This window comes from Pteropus medius, unplaced genomic scaffold, assembly GCF_902729225.1.
Source record: "Pteropus medius unplaced genomic scaffold, Ma_sr-lr_union100, whole genome shotgun sequence".
In the NCBI taxonomy this organism is placed as follows: Eukaryota; Metazoa; Chordata; class Mammalia; order Chiroptera; family Pteropodidae; genus Pteropus; species Pteropus medius.
This window is the reverse complement of record NW_024349799.1, coordinates 18,134,111-18,153,161: the sequence shown is the minus strand read 5'-3', so window position 1 is coordinate 18,153,161 and position 19,051 is coordinate 18,134,111. Positions and strand designations below refer to the sequence as shown.

Below are 19,051 nucleotides of genomic sequence, written 5' to 3'. Positions count from 1 at the left end.
CCAGTTTGTTTTTTATTGATAGTAATTTCCAAAGACATTCCAATATCTCCAAAGCCATCATTAATAGCCTCACTGCGTGTCCATTTTGATGTGCAAATGAACAGATGTGGAGTCACAGACAATAATGCATTGCCTCCATTTCAGCCTAAAGTAATAAATCCGCCTCAGAATATGTCCCTGTGTGTTCCTCGGAAGTCCTTTTCTTTCTGTGCATTCTTGCTTGTCATGGAGTTAGAAAAGCCATTCATTATTTTTCTAGAAAAAAGAGCTCACCTCCTCCTCACAAACAGAGAGGTGGGCCATCTGCATCTCAGGCCCTTGCTACAAACTGAGATGGGGCCAGCCAGGGGTGAGTTTCCCCTCCAAACTGTTCAGTTCCAACAGATGGCAAGCTGCTGACTGGTTATCCACTCCTTATTTCCCAAAGAACCCAAGCCTGACTGCTTAAAACCATTTCTTCCTCTTTTTTATTAATGTGCTAATTATTCAGCTAATATTTACTGATCCATCATCGTGCCAGGTCCCAGGTTAGAGTCTAGGATCAGAATAGTAATAGCTGTTACTTGTTCGAACATCTGTTATGTGCCAAACATTGTTCTGTGTAGATGTACATCTGTTATCTCATTTAATTTCAGACAGGCTTATTGTATGTGATGCTATCACCATTTTAATAATAAAGAATTTGAGTTTCAGGGAAATAAAATAATTTAAAAATATTTAACATTAATAATGATATATTAACAATAAAACAATCATGAATGAGCAGGTGCTACACGCTATACCTTGCATTGGACACTTTCTGTGTGTTATCTATGGAATTCTCACTACCACCGCATGAATTCCATGGGAGCATAGCCCCATTTTACAGATGGGAAAGCTGAGGCTCATGAAGGAGAGACTGCACATGCCAGATCACACAGCCAGATAGTGGTGGAACCTGGACCTGAATCTAAGTCAGCCCATCCCCAAAGGCTATTTCCCCCTATTTCCCCAAGAAAAGTGTACATGCCAGTCTCAGCCTTCAAGGGTCTCGAGCCAGGCATCTTTAGAACCTTTATGTTCATTTCCCACCAACAATGATAAATGTTTAACAACCCCTGAGCTTATGTTTTGGATGTTAATTGAAAGCTGTAATAGAATTTCTTCTTCGCTGAGCAACACATGAGAGGTTTCTGAAATATTAGTTTACTTTTACTAAGTAGGTCGGTTAAGGAGAGCAATTTATCCTCACTGACCTGGCTGAAAGCTTTCTGCAGTGGTCCATTCTGGTCTTGGTAGTCCTAAGACTTTACATAAAGCGAGAGAAGTTTGCAGGGCCTGGGGGTCTGGGAGTCCTGAGTAAAGGGGTATATTGTATGCCTGTGGACAGACACTGGGTGTGGCCATGTGTGTGCTGATGTGATCTCAGGAGGTTCATTGCCTGAAAGGGAGTAAGACCCTTGTTAGACACTGAGGAAGGTGACTGTTGCTCCCCCCGTGTCCCCAGTGTTCTCTAATCTGAGGTCTCTGGGTCCTTGACCACTCCTGGCATGCTGGAGAGTCTAGTCACCCGCCATCTTGGTCTCCTTCCTCTGTTGCTTTTCTTAAACTAGAGCCCAGGGAACTGCACATTGATGTAGTCAGGAGGATCATCCCCATCCTGCATTTGGGCTCTCCAGTCCTCCTCTTGTACCATCAGAGGATATCAGTATGGTTTCAGAATTATAACTCACTGTTGACAAGCAGATGTTGATGTTGACATTGTGCCTGACCAGCTAGGATGAAGGTGCGGCCCCTGCATTAACAAGCCTTAAGTCATGTTGCAGAGAGAGGACATGCAAGATATAAAAGATTTTTTTAAACAATCACAGTTAATGATAGGATTTGGGTGACAAAAAGTTTTTCAGATGCAAAATATAAGAATCCAGAGAAAGGAAAGGCCATAGTGGGCTGGAGTGGTCAGGATTATAAGCCATCAAGGACAGGTAGGAAGCAAAGAGTAGACATGAGGGAGGGTACAGGGACACGTCCAAATGTGGGGCAGGAGAAATACATTGGGGCAGAGTAAGGCAGATGGGGTGGACATTTTTGTTTGGTGGTTGAGGCATAGAATGTTGAAGTGATTGGCCAAGGTCAGAGAGGGAATTAAGTGTGGCATTCACAGACAGAAAAATCACTCCCTGATTCAGGCTCCAGGAATAAAGGCTGGCAGACCTGCTTTTCTGAACTTCAGCTCCTGCTTTGGCCAAGTTCTTGGAAGGAATAAAAACAAGTCTCGCCCACCGCAGGTAGCTGCCAGACTGGTAGACCAGGAGATCACTCCTCACCACAAAGCCATTTGGGTGTCAGCAGGCTTTTGCAGGGCTTTGGGTGTATTACTTCCAGAGACAACCTAATTTCTGGAGGCTGCGGTATGCTGCACAGGTGCTATTTCAGACATCCAGGAGCTGAGTACAAATGTGCTCAGGAAGATGTGTAACATCTTTAACATTGGTCCCCAGTCAGATCTCGGCACAGCTATTGTGGGTATACATTTACAGCTAGGGACCATGGGATGGTGTGTTTGCAAAATCCCAACGCACTGTTCCTTCAAAACACTGTGGTGAACATGATATTTACATGTTTCATTCACTTGTTTTGCGCTTGAGTTGTCTATGCATCTCTGGGAGACATCTCTCTCTCTCGAGGTGACACAGGAGGGCCCCAGCACCTCCTTCCAGGGATGTGGCAGAGATGCCTGGACTGATGAGGGCTCAGCAGTTCCTTGGTCCTATTGAGTCCCACACAGGACAGCTCCCTTACATGCTAACACACTACTTACCCACCTCCAGCGATGGGGGCTTGCTCTCTCCTGGGACGGCAGATTTTTTCTTGAAATACCCCTTTCTGTTTGCAAGATCTTCTTTATATTAGCCAAGATCAGAGTTTCCACATTAATTTCTCTCCTCTGGATCACGAGGAAGTAACAGAACCTGCTTATCAGGCCATTTATGGTGGCAGGGAGGCCTCTTTGATCCTAGGAAGATGGCGAAGAATGGGGTGTATGGGAGGTGATTAAACCAGCCAGACTTGTTGAGTTGAGGTTGATGGAAGAAAGTGGTATTCAGACCAACACAAGGCTCCAGGCAGAGTGTCTGGTGTCCGGGGGTACAGTGGACCATTAACTAAGAATAGGGGCAGGAAAGGAACAAGGCACAGGTATCCAGAAGCACAGTGGGAAGGCTGGACTGCAGCCTCTTCCCCTGGGCTCCTCTGAGAGGCTCCCTTGGCCAGAAAGGGCTAGGGGCTGCCTTGGCATTTCCTAAGGGTGGTCCCACAGTTAAGACCCGTCTCTCTCTCCGGAGCCTCTGAGTCTCTACCGTACTTCCTGCCTGCAGGCACATATGTTGGATGCTTCAGTGATGATGGCCAGGAGAGGACTCTGAAGGGGGCCGTATTTTTTGACTTGAGAAAGATGACCATCTCCCACTGCCAGGATGCCTGTGCTGAGAGGTAAGTGTGGGGCCCTGGACTGTTGACTCCCCTTGAAATAAGGTCAAAGGATAGTCCCCAGAAAGAGGTGATACTTTGGCTGCCAGTTGGCTGCCAGAGTATAATTAATAGAGCTCGATCTATCAGATCCCAGTTGTCTAAGGGAAAGAAAATTTATGGATGAAATAGCAGGGAGTAGTGGAAAGAGCCCTAGGCTCAGTGTTAGGAGGCCAGAGTTCTAGTCCAGCTGTACCTGGGACTCACCGTGTGACTTAGCTCTGAGTCCTTTTTCCTTTCCTGGGCCTCAGTTTACATGTATGTTTAAAATAACCCAGATTTCTCTAAGGACCTTTCTAGTTCGGCAGGAAAAATTTATTTCTATCATGTGTTTATAATAAGATTTGCTTTTTCTGATACTGCCAGCTCACTCAGTAGTTACAAAACACTAGTCATATGCCAGGGACTGGTCCCTACCATCAGGATACTCAGAATTTGCGTGTGCGCGCGTGTGTGTATGTGTGCATGCACGCATGTGTGTTCACACACAGCAGACGGGTAAAACGGAATCAGCAGATGGTACTCTTGATTCATTTCTATCGTATTAGATTTTTTCCACATTTCTTGTGTCATATAAATCTTTGCCACCTTCTGCTAGGCAGCAGCGAAATATACACATTTTATAGATGGAGAAACTGAGGCCAGAGAGGGAAAGAACAATGTCCCTGCTCAGGTGTGCAGACTTTACAGTCTAGATAAAGCTAAAACTGAGACTGACACAATCTCGTTTTATTCTCCTAACAGTTAAGGAAACTGAGACTCGGAGTTGGTAAGTGATGTTCAGGGTCACACAGCTAGCAAAGGGCCAGATGAAGATTAGGAGCTTGTGTTCGGGTTTTCCATCTGGGTTTTTACACTTAGGTCCACTGAGATGCAAGTTTGAAAATGTTGGTCTCTTACCACAGGTAAAATCCTGTGTGAAACGATATCAGTTTCATTTACAATCTTTCTTTACTTGCAGCATTACAACTGTGGGTGAAGTGGGTAAAGAACAGTCCTTGGGGAGAGGGGCTTGTAGCAGGGCCTGTTTGTTAACACGCAGAAGGCAACTGGGACCACTAGTGTGCTGGAGCCAGCTCATGCTGGCTCACAAGAAGAAAGAGTTACATTTTTAGAAATGTTATAAGCCCATTACTACACCATTGGTAGCTTGAGATAATCTGGGGTGGGAGTATTTACACCGCAGGAATTGGCAAATGCCACCAGTTAGGGCTCCTTCCCTCCCATACTGAGGACAGGTTTCCAGCACTCCATCATAACCTGTTACCGTAGATGGCCCTTTAGGGGATAAAGCTCAGGGCTGATGAGAGGGACCAATGGGGCTGATTCAATTGGCTTATCACAAAAGAAAGACTGTTCTCTACGCAGATAACCCCTAAGTCTGGCTGAGACTGACTCCTAAGGCCAAACACATGCTTATGGCCATGGCCCCTGCTTCCTCACTCAAACCTAACCTCAACTTCAATCTGGCCCCAGACCCAGCTGCCATTCCTTGATCCAGACCTCGGTGCTGTTAGGACCCCAGCCCTAGTTCTGAGCCCAAGGCGGGACTTAACCCAGGCCTCACTCTCCCTGCAGGTCCTACACATATGCTGGCTTGGAAGCCGGGGCAGAGTGCTACTGCGGGAACCGGCTCCCAGTGATGAGTGTCAGGCCAGAGGAGTGTAACCATGAGTGCAAGGGGGAGAAGGGCTCCGTGTGCGGGGGTGTTGGCCGGCTCTCTGTGTACCGAGTGGAGGAGCTGCAGCCAGGCTCCAGGAAGCGTGAGTGTGCCAGCCTTTCCCTAAGCTCTATCTGTCCCCTACTCTCCAACTGCTCCCTCCTGCAGCCCCTAGTCTGAATTACTTGGGACAGAACCTGTGCCCTCCCTTTTTTACCATCTTCCCTGGATAGGCTCCTCTCAGTGGGCAGTGGGGTTAGGGTCTGCCAAACGTTATTTGACTTCTTAACTTAGGCACCTCTTTCCTTGTTCCCTGCAGGGGAGAGAAACCGATCAGGAGGCCTGGGGGCTAGGCCTAGGTATGTCACAAACATGCTGTGTCGCCTCAGGCAGCTCGCTTTCCCTCTCTGGGTTCCAGTCTATTTCGTAAAGTGCATAGGCAGACCAAGAGTTCTAGCAATGGGGTAGACCAGACAATCTGAAAGCTCCCCAGCTGTAAAACACCTAGAACTGTTAGATAAAATTGAACAAACATTATTTTAAAGGCATAGTTGAACTAGCAAGAAAGTAAAGAAAGCCCTGGCTCCAGAAATGCAGAGAGAACTAAAAATCATGGTATTGGCCTGAGGGTTGGAGAAGATGCTGTGTAGCTCTTGTCTCCACAGGGGAAAGTTGCTGGTCTGATGGCCACAAGCTGAGATTTTGGTGTCCATGCAGGACAGAGAAGGAATCTTGAGGATGATCAGGCAGGGAATTAGACTGAAACCTCTGCATAAAGTGGAATTCAATTTCACTGAAGTATAACTCAATAAAATTTTAGATTTAAGAAATACCACCTACCAGTTCAGGGAGACAGAAAGAAAACTTGTCTGTTTTGATCTGAGCTTCAGATGGAAAAAAAATCTTCCTAAGAACTTTCCATTGTAGGCCTGCATTTGTATGAGGTTCGAATTTGTCAAATCTACCTGATCCCAAAAGTACCAACAAAAAAAAAAAATTGGCTCTGAGCCATCTGGAGGTGCTGGCAGAGGCAGATGTAAAACCTCTTGAGAGCTATACCACCAACCCAGGTGTAAAGAGTTCCCATAGATACATTCTCACTGAAGATGAGCATGCTTATTCAAATACAGAACTCAGGAGGAAACAATCAACCACGAGAGAGAGTGAGTTGATGCTTCAGAGAGCAAGATTGAACCCTTAAGAATTTCAACAGAAAGTGCTATCAAACAGATAGCAACTGAGGGAGCCCAGCTAGATGCGTCTAAAACTCAGATTTGTCCTCATTGTAAGACGAAGAGCCCCAGATCCACTTAATCTAATTATAAAGCCTTCTTTATAAAATCAATGTGGTTGTGCACATTTGAACGTGGGAGGCCATCCTTTCATGGTTCGGAGAGGCCAGGTTAGGAAGAAGTCAAAGCATGGGGGACGACCCCCCACCACTGGTAAGAGTGGGACAGTGTATGATAGAGGCACAGGCCAGAGTCCAGGTACTCTGACTCATGGACACACCTCCTCTAGCTGTACACCTAGTAACAGGGCTCTAGGAGAGCTGATGGATTAGTTCAAGAACAGGGCAGAGCTCAGGGAAAGAGATGTCAGGTCAGAAGCTAAGACTACAGAGGTGTGTCTGGGATAGCTCTCCTAGCAACGAATGAATTTCCCAAGCAGCACAAGCCCAGCTGTGAGAACCATACTGTATATGGTGTCAGAGTGGCTCAATGCTCAAACCCAGTTGACAGGCTACTTAGGTTCTTGTGTTCAGGTCTGATATACTTGGGAACAAAGGCTACTGATGGCAGAACAGAGGCAGAAGTGGTGACCCTGATAACACACTCTTTATGGATTCACTAATGAAACCATTAATTCAAGAGATAGTCATTGACACCAACTCTGTTCCAGGTCCTGTCCTGGATCTATTGAGTCCTGCACTATAACCGAGGCATCCAGATGGGCTTCCTGAGGACCAAATTGCACCAGACTGATTTCTTGGATCTTTGATTTCCCTGGGTTTAAACATTAGCTTCCCTGACCCCATACCCTGCTTCCCAGCAGGACCAGGTCTCTATGTGGGCTCTATGCTGCCCTGCCAGCTCCTCTTGCCTGCTAAGCCACTGACTCTTCGAGGTAATTGTTTTGCTTCAGGTTGCCATTGGTTAAGGGTCAGATAGCCCAATCATTCAAGCCAGGCTCAGATCTTGGGTTGGCTAGACTTGATATTGTGGTTAATGTTGTACAGCGTAAAAGCTGTAATAGGCTGTGGAGCCCATGCAGTTGACCTCTGCCTGCCTACTCCCTTCTCAAGGGGATGAACTAACTCAGGACCTCTGTCAAGAGGCAACCAAGTGACAACCCATCTTAAATTTTAGCTTCTTACTAACAAGGAATACATACAAGGAATAAGAGCCATTAACGTGCTCCCTGGGTGGGGATCAGAGGTTGGAACAGAACAGTTTATCAATGGTTTCACCTTGGAGGTGTTCTTCTGCTCTAAGTGGCCCTGGGGCTGTCACCTGCAGAACAAGGGAGAAGAGTATGGATAGACTGTACTAGATGACAGCCTCTTCCCTGACAGTTGCTCATTGATGTCTAGAGGCAGCTGATGCCACCATCTCCAGCAGCTCTTGCATTGCTGACTTATTGGCAGTGTATGCTGTGCCCTCACATTCCCTGTTGAGTTCAGTTCATTCATCCTCTCAGCACTTATTGGGCACCTGCTGTGTGTTAGAGTCAGGGCTCGGTATGGGGAGCACAGGGATGACCCAGATGCAGCCTCCCCGAGGAGCTCCCTGCGGCCATGGACTCACTGAGGCACTGATGACTCCACTCACCCTGTGCCCTGCCTGTGCTGCTCATCCTTCCTGCCACATGCCTCGAAGCCTTTCTCCCCACCACCTGGCTGAGGACCCCAACCCAGTCGATCTAGCTGTTTTGTTCTTTTCAGGCCCAATCATGCCACAGGATAGGAAGGAGTTCTGTGAGCCCAGCACAAGACATCACCCAGACCCTTACACCAAAAGCCAGAGCAGGAAAGTGGTTGTAGGGGGTCCAGCCCCATGAGGAGCCAGCACGTGGGTGCATGTTGCTCTTCAAAACAACTCTAGCTGATGGGCATCACACAGGGGAGGAAACGGAGAGTCTCTGAGTTTGTGACACACCCAGGTTTCAAAAGAAGTCACTGGCAGTGCCAGGACTTGACCCCAGGCCATTAGGACACTCAGTCTAGACTGCTTTTCCAGCACCAGGCTGCTTTTCTTCATCTTTGCCCAAATAGGTCCATGCCTCGATGTCCAGACCACTGGTGCTGTGTCGATTGGATGGGCTTCCAGACCCAGGATTTAGTCCTGTTTTGCAGTTGTGCATGGAGAGAACCTTCCCACCATGGCACTAGCTGGTGAGAGGGTTTGTGCTGCTGGCCAAGAGCTGTAGCAGGCAGAGAGAGCAGGAGAGATGCTGAGACCCAAGAGATGTGGTATTCAAAGGAGCATGGGACGAGAACCAGGATGCCATTTAGACAGACTCTGATGAGTCTGGAAGAAATATGAGCAGTTGGTGCTGGAACATTCCAGAAGGTTTGTTCAGCACTAAGGGAAGCAACTAGGGTGCTGGACTTTTCCAACAGAAGGTCTGGAGAACAATGTGGCAGGAGGCTTCCTTTGTAATGCAGGCTTGAGTAATATTCTTAGAATTTGATGGGAGTTCAGATCAGTGAGAAAGCAAAGCAGTGGTGTGACTTGATGGCACAGTGAGAGGGAACATGGCAGGGTTTCAGATTTCCAAATCTTTCCATACATGTGTGGGGAGGAAATAGAGTTTTCTAGAATATCAGCCTCTCAAGTCACCTAGTGTAGAATCTGGCACGTGATGGATACACAATCTGGATTGTTGAAGGAAGGAAGGAATGATAGATAGGTGAATGGACATTGTCCCCCAAGGAGCTGGTGGGAGAAGTGAGACCTAAATTCAATAGTTTCAGCCAATAGTTTCACCCTTGTCAGTGACCCTGGGTGACCAAGCTTCTGGTGTCTGGTTTCTCTCAGGAGCTTGGCTTGACCACGCCCCATCCAGGGCAGTTTACCCTCTCTGATTTGAAATTTTCCCTTCTTGAGGATAGTTACACCTGTTTCAGGATCTGAAACCACCAATTTCCCTTGTGACACGCACCAATAACCATAGGCACCAACAACCATGGGCACCATTTCTTACCAGAAACCCATTTTTCCCCTCAGGGAGGACCGTCATGTACCGAGGGTGCTTCAGACTGCCGGAGAACATTACACACGTCTTCCCTGACTCCCTGATACAGGCGAACGTGACAGTGGAGACATGCTCGGGATTTTGTTCCCAGAAAGTAAGGCCAATTATAATTCCACAACCCTGTCCTTTAACAATCCAATGTGTTTGTCGGTCTCAGAGGGGTCGGTGCCTATGCTAGGCTGCAGATGTCCATCTGCTCTCAGAGCCTGGGCAGGAGGGTGGCAGGCGATGCAGCAGACATCACTGAGGGAGCCTGCAGGGAACCCGTTGCTAAGGCCAGTGATCCGAGGCTGGGTGGGGAATTGTCAGCGAAGGTTGTAAAAGCTGAAAGGATCAGCTTTTCCTGATGTGGGCTCTTGGCACAAGTGTCAGATGTTAAATTGACTTGGTTCGAAAGCAAGAAGATACTGGCTCGAGACTTGGGGAAAGCTGATGGATTTTTTGTTGTTTGTACTGACAGTGTTGAGCCATGAACCTGACTTCAGGGGCCGTAGTAACACTTGTACCTTTGGTTCAGCCTGGGCTGAGGAGAGGAGTTTGACTCTGCACAAAGGCTGGCCTGGGCAACAAAGACCACTGTCCCTGGGGTAGGAAATTTGGCTAAGCTTAGATGGGGTTTGCAAAAGGCAGAATGGAAAGGGGGCAGTGTAAAGAAAGGCTGGTGAGACCAGCAGGCTGTCCAAAAAGCAATGAGATCTGAGGCTGGAGTCCAGTGGTCTCCTGATGGGGCTGGATGCTGCGGCCCTAGCAGTGGCCCTCGATGGCGGTAGGCTGGGGTTTGGGCCTGTTCCTATGTGCTGAGGTTCAGTAGCTTTGATGGGACAGTGATACCTGGCAGTGTAACAGAATGGGGCTAGGAGAGAGGAGGGCCTTGGTGATGATGACAGTGGTAGCTATCAACAGTAGTATATTGATTATTTATTTTTTATGTCGTGCTAGGTATTGTTCCAAGCTCTATACATGTGTTAACCCATTTAATCCTCATAACAACCCTCTGGGATAGGTGCTATGATTATCTGTATTTTGCAGGTGAGGAAACTGGGGCAGGGAGAGCTCGAGCATTGTGCCAGGGGTCACACAGCCAGGAAGAGGGGGAGCCAGGATTTGAACTCTGTGTAGCTCCATAGCCTGCTGGTGGTTTGAAGGGTACAGGAAGTGGGCCTCAGTGAAGGCAGATGTGGTTGGACATAAAGAAGCATACTCTCCATGGGTGCCCACACTCTCTCTGGGAGCTGCCTTTCCTCTGCTTCCATGTCCTGAACCCTCTTGAGACGCTTTTCTTGGAGGTGGACAGAGAGAGACAAAGCCTTTCATGTGTGCTTTCCTCTTGCACACGTGCAGCCTTCGAAGTGGCTTTCTTGTGTGTTCAGTATTTCCGAAGCCACTGCCAACGATGTCTTAGGCGTCAGGAAATCATGAGGTACAGTGCAGCGAGCCAAGATCAGTTTGTTGATTTGCGGACATCTGGCCTGAAGACTCCTTCTTCCCTTCTCCCCCTCATGGGAGCAGAGCCCCGAGTAGAGGCAGGGCTCTTGTGCACACAAGGAAACAGCCGCTTTCCAGGGCTGCCTTCACACCTGCAGCTCAGAAGAGGTCCCTAGGGAGCCCCTGATGGAATCAGAGGATCTCAGCTGGGCCAGACCAGGCTGAAGGCAGGCCTCCACCTGTCAACAACTATGGAGGTGTCCTCCAGTGTGCTTGACGCTGTGGTAGGGGCCTCTGCCCACCAGTGGTCTGTTTTAATCCCCCAGTGCTCCCTGACAGGAGATACTCTGCTTGCTATGGGAGCCAGTGCAGGTCCACACACTGGCATGGGATGACTGGCTTTACAGCCCAGTCTTGATACCACGCCCCTGTACTTTTCATGCTGCTCCCTCCCTGTGACATTGGTGTTGGGGGGAACAGGTGGGCGAGTTCTGTAAGGAAGAGACAGGAGAGACAAGAAGAAACAAGAAGACAGGACAGGAAATAGGCAGTATCACCACTGTGTGTCCTTAGTGTTTTAAATTATTTATAATCGATAATATGCTCACATGGAACACAATAAAAGGACATCAAAGGGTGCAAAGGGGAGAGTCTTCCTCTCACCTTGGTCTCACCCACCTAGTATCTGTCCTTTCTTGGAGGCAACTGATGACCTGACTTCCTGCATCCACTTTCAGAGAGATTTCTATGAATATTCAAGCAATTGTTCCTTTCAAAGTTGTTATTCCTTTACAAACCCACAGGTGGTAATGAGCTACCCACACTACCTGGCACCATAGGGACTTTTTTTCTTTGACCATCTATCTTAGAGATCACTCCAAATTGGCACAGAAAGAGCTTTTCCGATCTTTTATTCCATTATATGGATGTCCTATAATTTATTTAACCAGGCCCTGGCTGTTACACATTTAGCTTGTTTCCAGTCTTTTGTTTTTACAAACAAGGCTGCAGAGGCTCTTTTTGTGGGTGGGTGGTTCGTTTTGTTTCAGCAGATCTGTGAGATAAAATTCTTAGGAGATGCTGAGTCACAGGCTGTGTGTCCTTGTCATGTTGATAAACTTTGCCATAGGTCCTTGAACACAGTTATATTAATTTTACACCTATACCGGCGATGTGTGAGAGGAAACAAGGCACCCTGTGACTCTTCTTTTGGAGACAGTGACTTCAAAACAGCATCCTAGGTAGATATCCCAGTATCTGGGGGCGCCTCCTCTTGGGCAGGCCACGAGGGCCCAGAGAATTCTGCTGTATGGTTATAGACACACAACTCAAAGGGTGAAAAGTCTTCAACTTCTGTTTTCAGCCTTTCTTCATATTTACTGGCACAAATCCATGTTGCTGCAGTTTCGTGTTGGAGCATGTGCCAAAGATACCTGTAGGCTCTTTGTCTCTTATGCCATTTCACACTTTAGCACCTTGTACATCTCCCCCTCATGATGTGTTTTAAGGACAAGTTACATGCTCAGCTCTGGTTAGTGCTGCTGTGAATTGTTCAGGTCAGAACAAGGAGGAAAGGGCATCTAGCATTCTCAGAAGTGGCCTTTGCCCTCTGGGCTTGTCTCTTTTCCCAGCCTCTCCTATATTGTCGGATGGGGCTGGGAGGGTGGGCATTTCCTTGAATCCCATTGTTTAGGTGCTCAAAAGTTTGCAGCTGCGAGGAACAGTCATCATTTCCGGCTTTAAAGTTGATGTTGAAAGCGGGATCTTGGCAGGACACATTAAGTGAGAAGTGGCCAAATGTATATGCTGACACTTACGGGTTGGGGCAGGGGGAAGATGCCAGCAGAGCCCAGAGGTGGGGGAGACCTGGTCCCCACTCATGAGGTAGAGGTTCACCCGTGTGGAGGGGCCAAGTCAGGAACCCAAGTGACCCTGACACAGGGCAGAGTAAGGTCAGCATCTGATGGGGATGAGGGAGGCTTGGAGGTGGGCATAGGGAGGAACTTGAAAAGGCTGGAGCTGGAGGATGTGGGGCAGGTGAACAGGGGGTGTGAGGAGTGTATCACGAGACTAGGCAACTTCTCAGCAGGAGGGAGGTGGTAGAAAGCAGCCCAGCTTTCCCGGAGTGGAGCGCTACATGGAATGGTGTGAAAGATAGCGTGGGAACAAATGGCAGTGGGCCTTGGATGCCTGCCTCAAAGTCCGGACATTTCTCGGCGGATATGAGGGAACTACTGATGGTGTGGCAGGGAAGGGGTGGTATTCCTGACGACGTGGTACTTCACAGCTGTAGGTAGAATGCTCTGGGAGGGGGCGTGGAGCTGTTCTCTGCGCATCCCTCTGGGAGGCAGCAGTCGTCAGGGTGACCCTCTGAGACGTCTTGGCAAAGCTGTGACAGACATAGGCTTGTGACCTGGCTCTGAAGTTAGGGGTTCCAGGTAGGGCAAGGACGATGCCCCAGATGCCACTCACTCAAGGAAAACCACCATCTACCCAAAAGAATGAGCCTTTGTCTCCCAAACCGTCCGCTCCTTCTCCGTCATCCCGCCCTGTGGATGTTGGTGTCACTTGGACTCAAGCATTCTGGACGGTCCCCCGTCAGCCCTCCGCTCTGCGGTTTCCTGGCAGGGGCTTTGTGGGGACTCTGACTTCACTCTAGACCAGGATTTCTCAACCTTACAACTATTGACATTTCAGGTCAGATCACTCTTTGTTTTAGAATCTGTTTGTGTTTTGTAGGGTATTTAGCAGCATCCCTAACCTCTACCCGCAACAAGCCAACAGCACCTCCCCCTCAGTTAGAACAACCCGAACTGTCTTCAAACAAGGCCAAATGTCCCCTGCAGTACAAAATTTTCCCCTCCTCCCTAGTCGAGAACCAATGCCCTAGAGGGCCAGCTTGAATGTGTTAGCTCAGCAATGCCCAGGCATGGCCCATATTCTCCAGGGGTCTGAATTCTGATGAACGATTGTCTTTTCCAACTATTTGGTGAGGATGAAGAAGCAGGCCTGCAGTGACCAGGGACCTATTTGCAGGAATGGTTTTCTCTCTCCTCCCCTGAATGTTGAGGGTGGGTGAGGGGTGAATTCTGGGATGTCTGCCTATACTTTCCTGTGCCAAACTCTTCCTCTCTGGAGAAGTCAGTAGCACTGAGGCTGCCGTGCTGTCCCGGTGGCCATTTCATCTCATCCTCATTTGGCTGAAAGACAAGCTCAGATGTTCTATGATGTGGGAATGGTTATATTAAGCTGTAGCTGTACAGTGGACTATAATACAGCCATTGAAAATGTTTCAAAGACTTTTATAGTGGAAAATGCTCACAACAGAATGTTAAATGGGGCAGAGCTAAATCTGGGGGATGGGGCTAGGGCCTTAATTAGGGCTGGCTGGGGAGTGGGGCCAGGAGCAGCAGATGTGAGAGGTGTGGCTTGGAAACCGGAAAAGAGGGGGAGCCTTGCTTGCAGTGCCCTAATTTAGAGCACCATCTGGAGTTTATTTGTAGCCCTAGATAAAAATCGCTATTGTTTTTTGCTAGTTAGTTGAAATGGATTTGGGGAGCTCCAAGAGTATAGTTTGACTGAAAAAGAACATTTTGGGGAATATCAGTATCTTAATGATCTGACTCTCCCAGCAAAAGGGACTTGACCAGTGTAATGTGTTTTTAAACAAAGTAAAATGGTTTTGTCTAATTTTCTGTGATCATACTGGAGATGGAAGGAAATCTGCTCTTCTCAGTACTCAGGATTCTATCACGCCTTTCATTTGGATAGAGGTGAGGGAGAGGGGCAGGGAGCTTAGATACTTGAGTTGCTACCAGTTTAGATCTGGGGTAATTAATTTTGAAGCCTGATGTTTGTGTGCAAGCAGGCAGACCATTTGTGGGAGTGTGCATTCCCACAATAGGGCTGATGACTGAAATCTAACACTATCTGCAAATAGGTCACTAACGTGTGAAGCCTCACCAGCTATTATGCCATGTGATCCGAGGTCTGTTCTGCCAGCCGCTACTGAGAAAGGAATTAGAGGGACAGGACGGAGGAGAGAGAGAGGTGTTACCCTTCTTGCTCTCTTTTACCCTCTTTTGGGTGTATAAGTTCTTCATATAGAATAATAATCTCCTGGACATTTTCCCATTGACATTTTTCTAGGATTTTTTCTTTGTCCATGTAATAGAGGCACTAACCCAGCCACCTGTAAAATGGAAAGACGTGTGTTAAGGTGGAGCCTGCTTGTTCTCTGCCGGGCAGCCGCTCTAGCTAAATCCATCTGGATCCCGATAGACCTAATCTATCCTGGTGGACTTGTTGCCTCCGTGCGGCATGCGGTTGGGTCTGTAAGAATCTGGATTTTATGAATTACTACTTGACGTTAAGAATTTTTCCTTTTGTCAAAATGCTGTATAGTCATTCCAATAGGTGACTGATAGAATGTGACTTTGGATTTCTTATAAAAATTCTGCAGTAAACCTGTCAATGTTATACTGTGTGTGTCTTTAAAGAATATTGATTGTTTTCCTTGAAGGGGATACACAGGTTTTATTTTAGAAAATTTCAGATATTTTTGAAAATTTGGAAGTACAAAAATAAAATTAAAACTCATCTGTAACTTTGCCACATCAGAGAAAACAATAACATTTTGCACACTTTTGGTCTTTTATTCTAGGTGTATATGTATATGTGACATCTGTTTTTAATAAATTTAATCTTTCTTTCCATTTGCTTCTTTTTCTCATTTAATGTGTCATGAAATTTTCTTTTGCCCTGCTAGGCCCTTCATGATTGCAAGGCATTTCATCCTCTACTGTTCATCATTTAGGCTGTTTTTTTTGTTTTGTTTTGTTTTTCTTTGTTTGTTTTGCTATTATAAATAATGCTGCCATGCACAAACTTCCTTGTGCATAAAGCTTTGAGCATGTTCATGATTACTTCCTTGGGTTATATTATCAGATATGGAATTACTGGGACAAAGGGTATATCCATTTCCTATGTGCGATTTTAAGGTTTCCGGTACATTTTGAGGAGCGAGTCACCCAGCCTCATGCTTCTGAAGATGACGGGAAGGCAACTTTAGAGTCATACTGACTTGAGTGCATAGCCCTGCTCTGCCATTTTCTCAATTTGGCCAAATCACGTAGCCTTGAGTTGTAGTGTCCTCATGTACTGAATGATCGATGGAGATGCTTCTCCACCAGACTGCAAGGAGGACTCAGTGACTTTGTGGACGTGAAAGAGTTCCATGATTTGGGTGTCTCTTGAGTAGCAAGTATTCCAGATGATGGTGATTATGATCATTATTATACAGCTTCCCCTGGTTCCTTCACTGTGCATGGGATGTTTGAGAAACTGCCTAAGATGAAGGGCTGGCCCTTTCCCAAGTCGGTAGAAATCCACGCACCTTGGGATCCTGAGGGTTTGACGGTTCTGAGCCACACAGTGTTTACTGGACTCTACTTTCTGATGTATGCTGGACTTTGACAGGGAGGGTGTTGTGTGGAGCACGGTTAGTGGGTCTGTTGTTTGGAGCTCAAGGTCTGCAGAGAGCCATTGCCAAAGGGCTTGCCATAGAGGATCCTGGAGATGCTGACATTTGCCCCAAATAGTCTGGAGGTAGCACCTTTGAGGCTGCACACATGCAAGGGGGCTGAGTCAGTTCTTCCCATGGAGGAGCCTCTGCCCCCACCCCATGCGTTTAGCCTTCCCTTGACTTGAACCAACCAAGATGACGCATGTCTCCTCTCTGATAGCAACTCATGAGTATTTCATTCCATCCACAAACCCCCTTTACAGATGTAGAAATCAAGACTCACTCCATCTTAACTTAATGTACACCTGCTGACTCCAAAGTCTAAGATCATTAAGTTATGCCCCTTTTACAGATGATGAACCAAGGCTCAGAGATGCTCAGTAGCTTGTCAATGCTGCGTAGCCTAACACCAAGCCTTAGTCTGGTTCTACCTCCCTGTAGCTGCTTCCCCAAACCACACAGCCCCTCACTCTGCCGTCGGACCCAGGGGCATCAAGTCAAAGGAAACAAGCTCTCAGTCACAGTGTCAGCAGATGGGTTTTCATTTAACCTGACATTTGCCCGAAAGCCCCCATTCCACGGCCACCTTTGTGGGCATCTTCATTCCTTTTTGTGTCTTGAATGTCAGACCTGCCTCTGGAGTGAAGAGAACTTCCTTGGAGGCAATGACTGTTCAAAACTAACTTTGCAGATTTCATCAAAAATCCATCGCATTCATGTGTTTGCCTCCAAGGAGTTGAGTGCAGGGTGTGGCAAAGCCCTGGACTGGAGTCCAGGAGGCTGGCTTCTGTTCCCACTTACCCTGAAGATCTGAGGTCTTATGTTGCTCACTGCCTGCCTATGAGCCTCAGTTTCCCCTTATGAAACCTGAAGTTTTGATCTCTGAAATTTCTGTAATTCTGTGTAAGCCTGGAAATTCCGAGAAAGGTGCTCAAGGAGGAGTGAAGATGGAGGAGACGAGACCCAAATGAGCAAGTTTGTTGAAGGGGTTTTTCTTGGGGCCTCACTCCTTGACCCTTTGGCCATGACCAAGCCTTTGCACCTGATCCCCGCTACCTAGAGGACCCAGCCCTGGCTGTATCATTACCTGGCTCTAGGCTGGGTACCCACTCTCACTGTGGGCCCAGCCCCAGCCCAGCCTGAGCCCCTCCTAGACACCCAGACTCAGGCTGAGATGAAGTGTCAGAATTAGAATGTGTATCCACTCTACCCTTTGACACAGGCTGAGCGGGCTCCCTCTTTAACCCATTTGATTGAAACAGTTTCACATCTGTCCCTGCTTCTTTTTTTGCCTTGGTTTGTCTAATCATTTTCTCCTCTTTCTCTCTGCTCTCTCTCTCACTGAAGCTTGGGATGGGGGAGGGAGGAGGGGAAGTTGGCAGGGAAATAAGATTCATCAGTGTTTAATTTTTATGAAAATCATGTCCTAGAAATCCCCAAAGGGCTGAAAACTGTTCTGTTTTCAGAATCCAGTGTTGTCGCTGAAGCCGTTATATTGTAAATAAAACTACATTACTGTCTGCAGCTCTCCCGTTGCTCTGCAAACACCCAGAAACTTGACAGTTTAATCCACTCAAGGAAGCAAAAAGGTTTGGGTCACTGGTGGGGGCAGCCCATCCCCAGCCCTGGGATATGGGAACAACGTGAGGCAGCAACATCAGCAACACTGTTACAGCTGGGGAGGGGGACAGAGCCAGCCACCCTGAAGAGAGCTACCTTGTTGATGAAATCTTCTCTGAACAGAATCCCACGATAGCAGAGCCTCCTGGGATCCCTGAGGTTGGGGAAGGTTTGCTTAGATGCAGCAGCTTTCCTTTCCTTCCTCATGCCCAGAGTGAAAGTGACCAACAGAAGGCTCATGCCCTAGGCCATTGCCAACAACTGTGGGGAGAGTTGGGCTCTGGAAAGGATGTTTATTCATTCATTCAGCTCATTCATTGGTTTGTCCATCAAACATTCATTAAGCATCCACCATGTTCTAGAGAATGCAGCAAAGCTCATCAGACACACAGAAATCCCTGCTTACATTCTCATGGATGGAGGCAGGCAATAAACAGGTCAGTTGATAAAACAGATCGTATGCTGAATGGTGACAAGTTATATGGAGAAAATTGAAGCAGGAACCTTAGGTATTTACCCATGAGAAATGAAAATATTTATCGACTGAAAGTCTTGTACAAGAATGTTCATGGCAGCTTTATTAGTAATAGGTAAAAACCAGAAACAGTCCAGGTATCCATCAAGTGAATAAATCAATGAATCAGTATGTCTACACATGAAATAATACTCCACGATAAAAAGGAACAGTCTACTGACAGAGAAGACATGGGTGGATTTAACAAATATGTTTCTGAATGAAAGAAAGCAGACACACAAAAATAGGCACTGGATGATTATTTATAGGACAACTAGAACAGATAAAACAAATCTGTAGTGATAGAAATCAGAATAGTGGTTGCTTTGAGGGAGGGAGGGCTGACTGAGAAGGGATGGAGAAAACTCTGGTGTGAGGGAAATGGCTGTGTGTCTTGATATGCATTCATCAAGCCTGAATGGTACACTGAGGGTCAGTGCATTTTATCACAGTAAATTATACCTCAGTGAAACAAAATTTGAAAGCACAGCAGGGGATTAGGATGTATTGGTGATGATGGGAGGGGTGTTGCAACTTAAAATGA

The 19,051-nt window shown here is 47.2% G+C and overlaps 1 protein-coding gene across 9 annotated transcripts in view; it reads left to right on the top strand.

The window, feature by feature from the left end:
* Positions 1–19,051, top strand: part of WSCD1 (WSC domain containing 1) — a 43,241-nt gene that overhangs the window by 13,897 nt on the left and 10,293 nt on the right. For all 9 annotated transcript variants that reach the window (XM_039886485.1, XM_039886492.1, XM_039886489.1 and 6 more), the window contains 3 exons: positions 3,357–3,471; positions 5,086–5,270; positions 9,397–9,518. In XM_039886485.1, the coding sequence (XP_039742419.1) occupies positions 3,357–3,471; positions 5,086–5,270; positions 9,397–9,518 (422 nt within the window). The remainder of the gene's footprint in view (positions 1–3,356; positions 3,472–5,085; positions 5,271–9,396; positions 9,519–19,051) is intronic.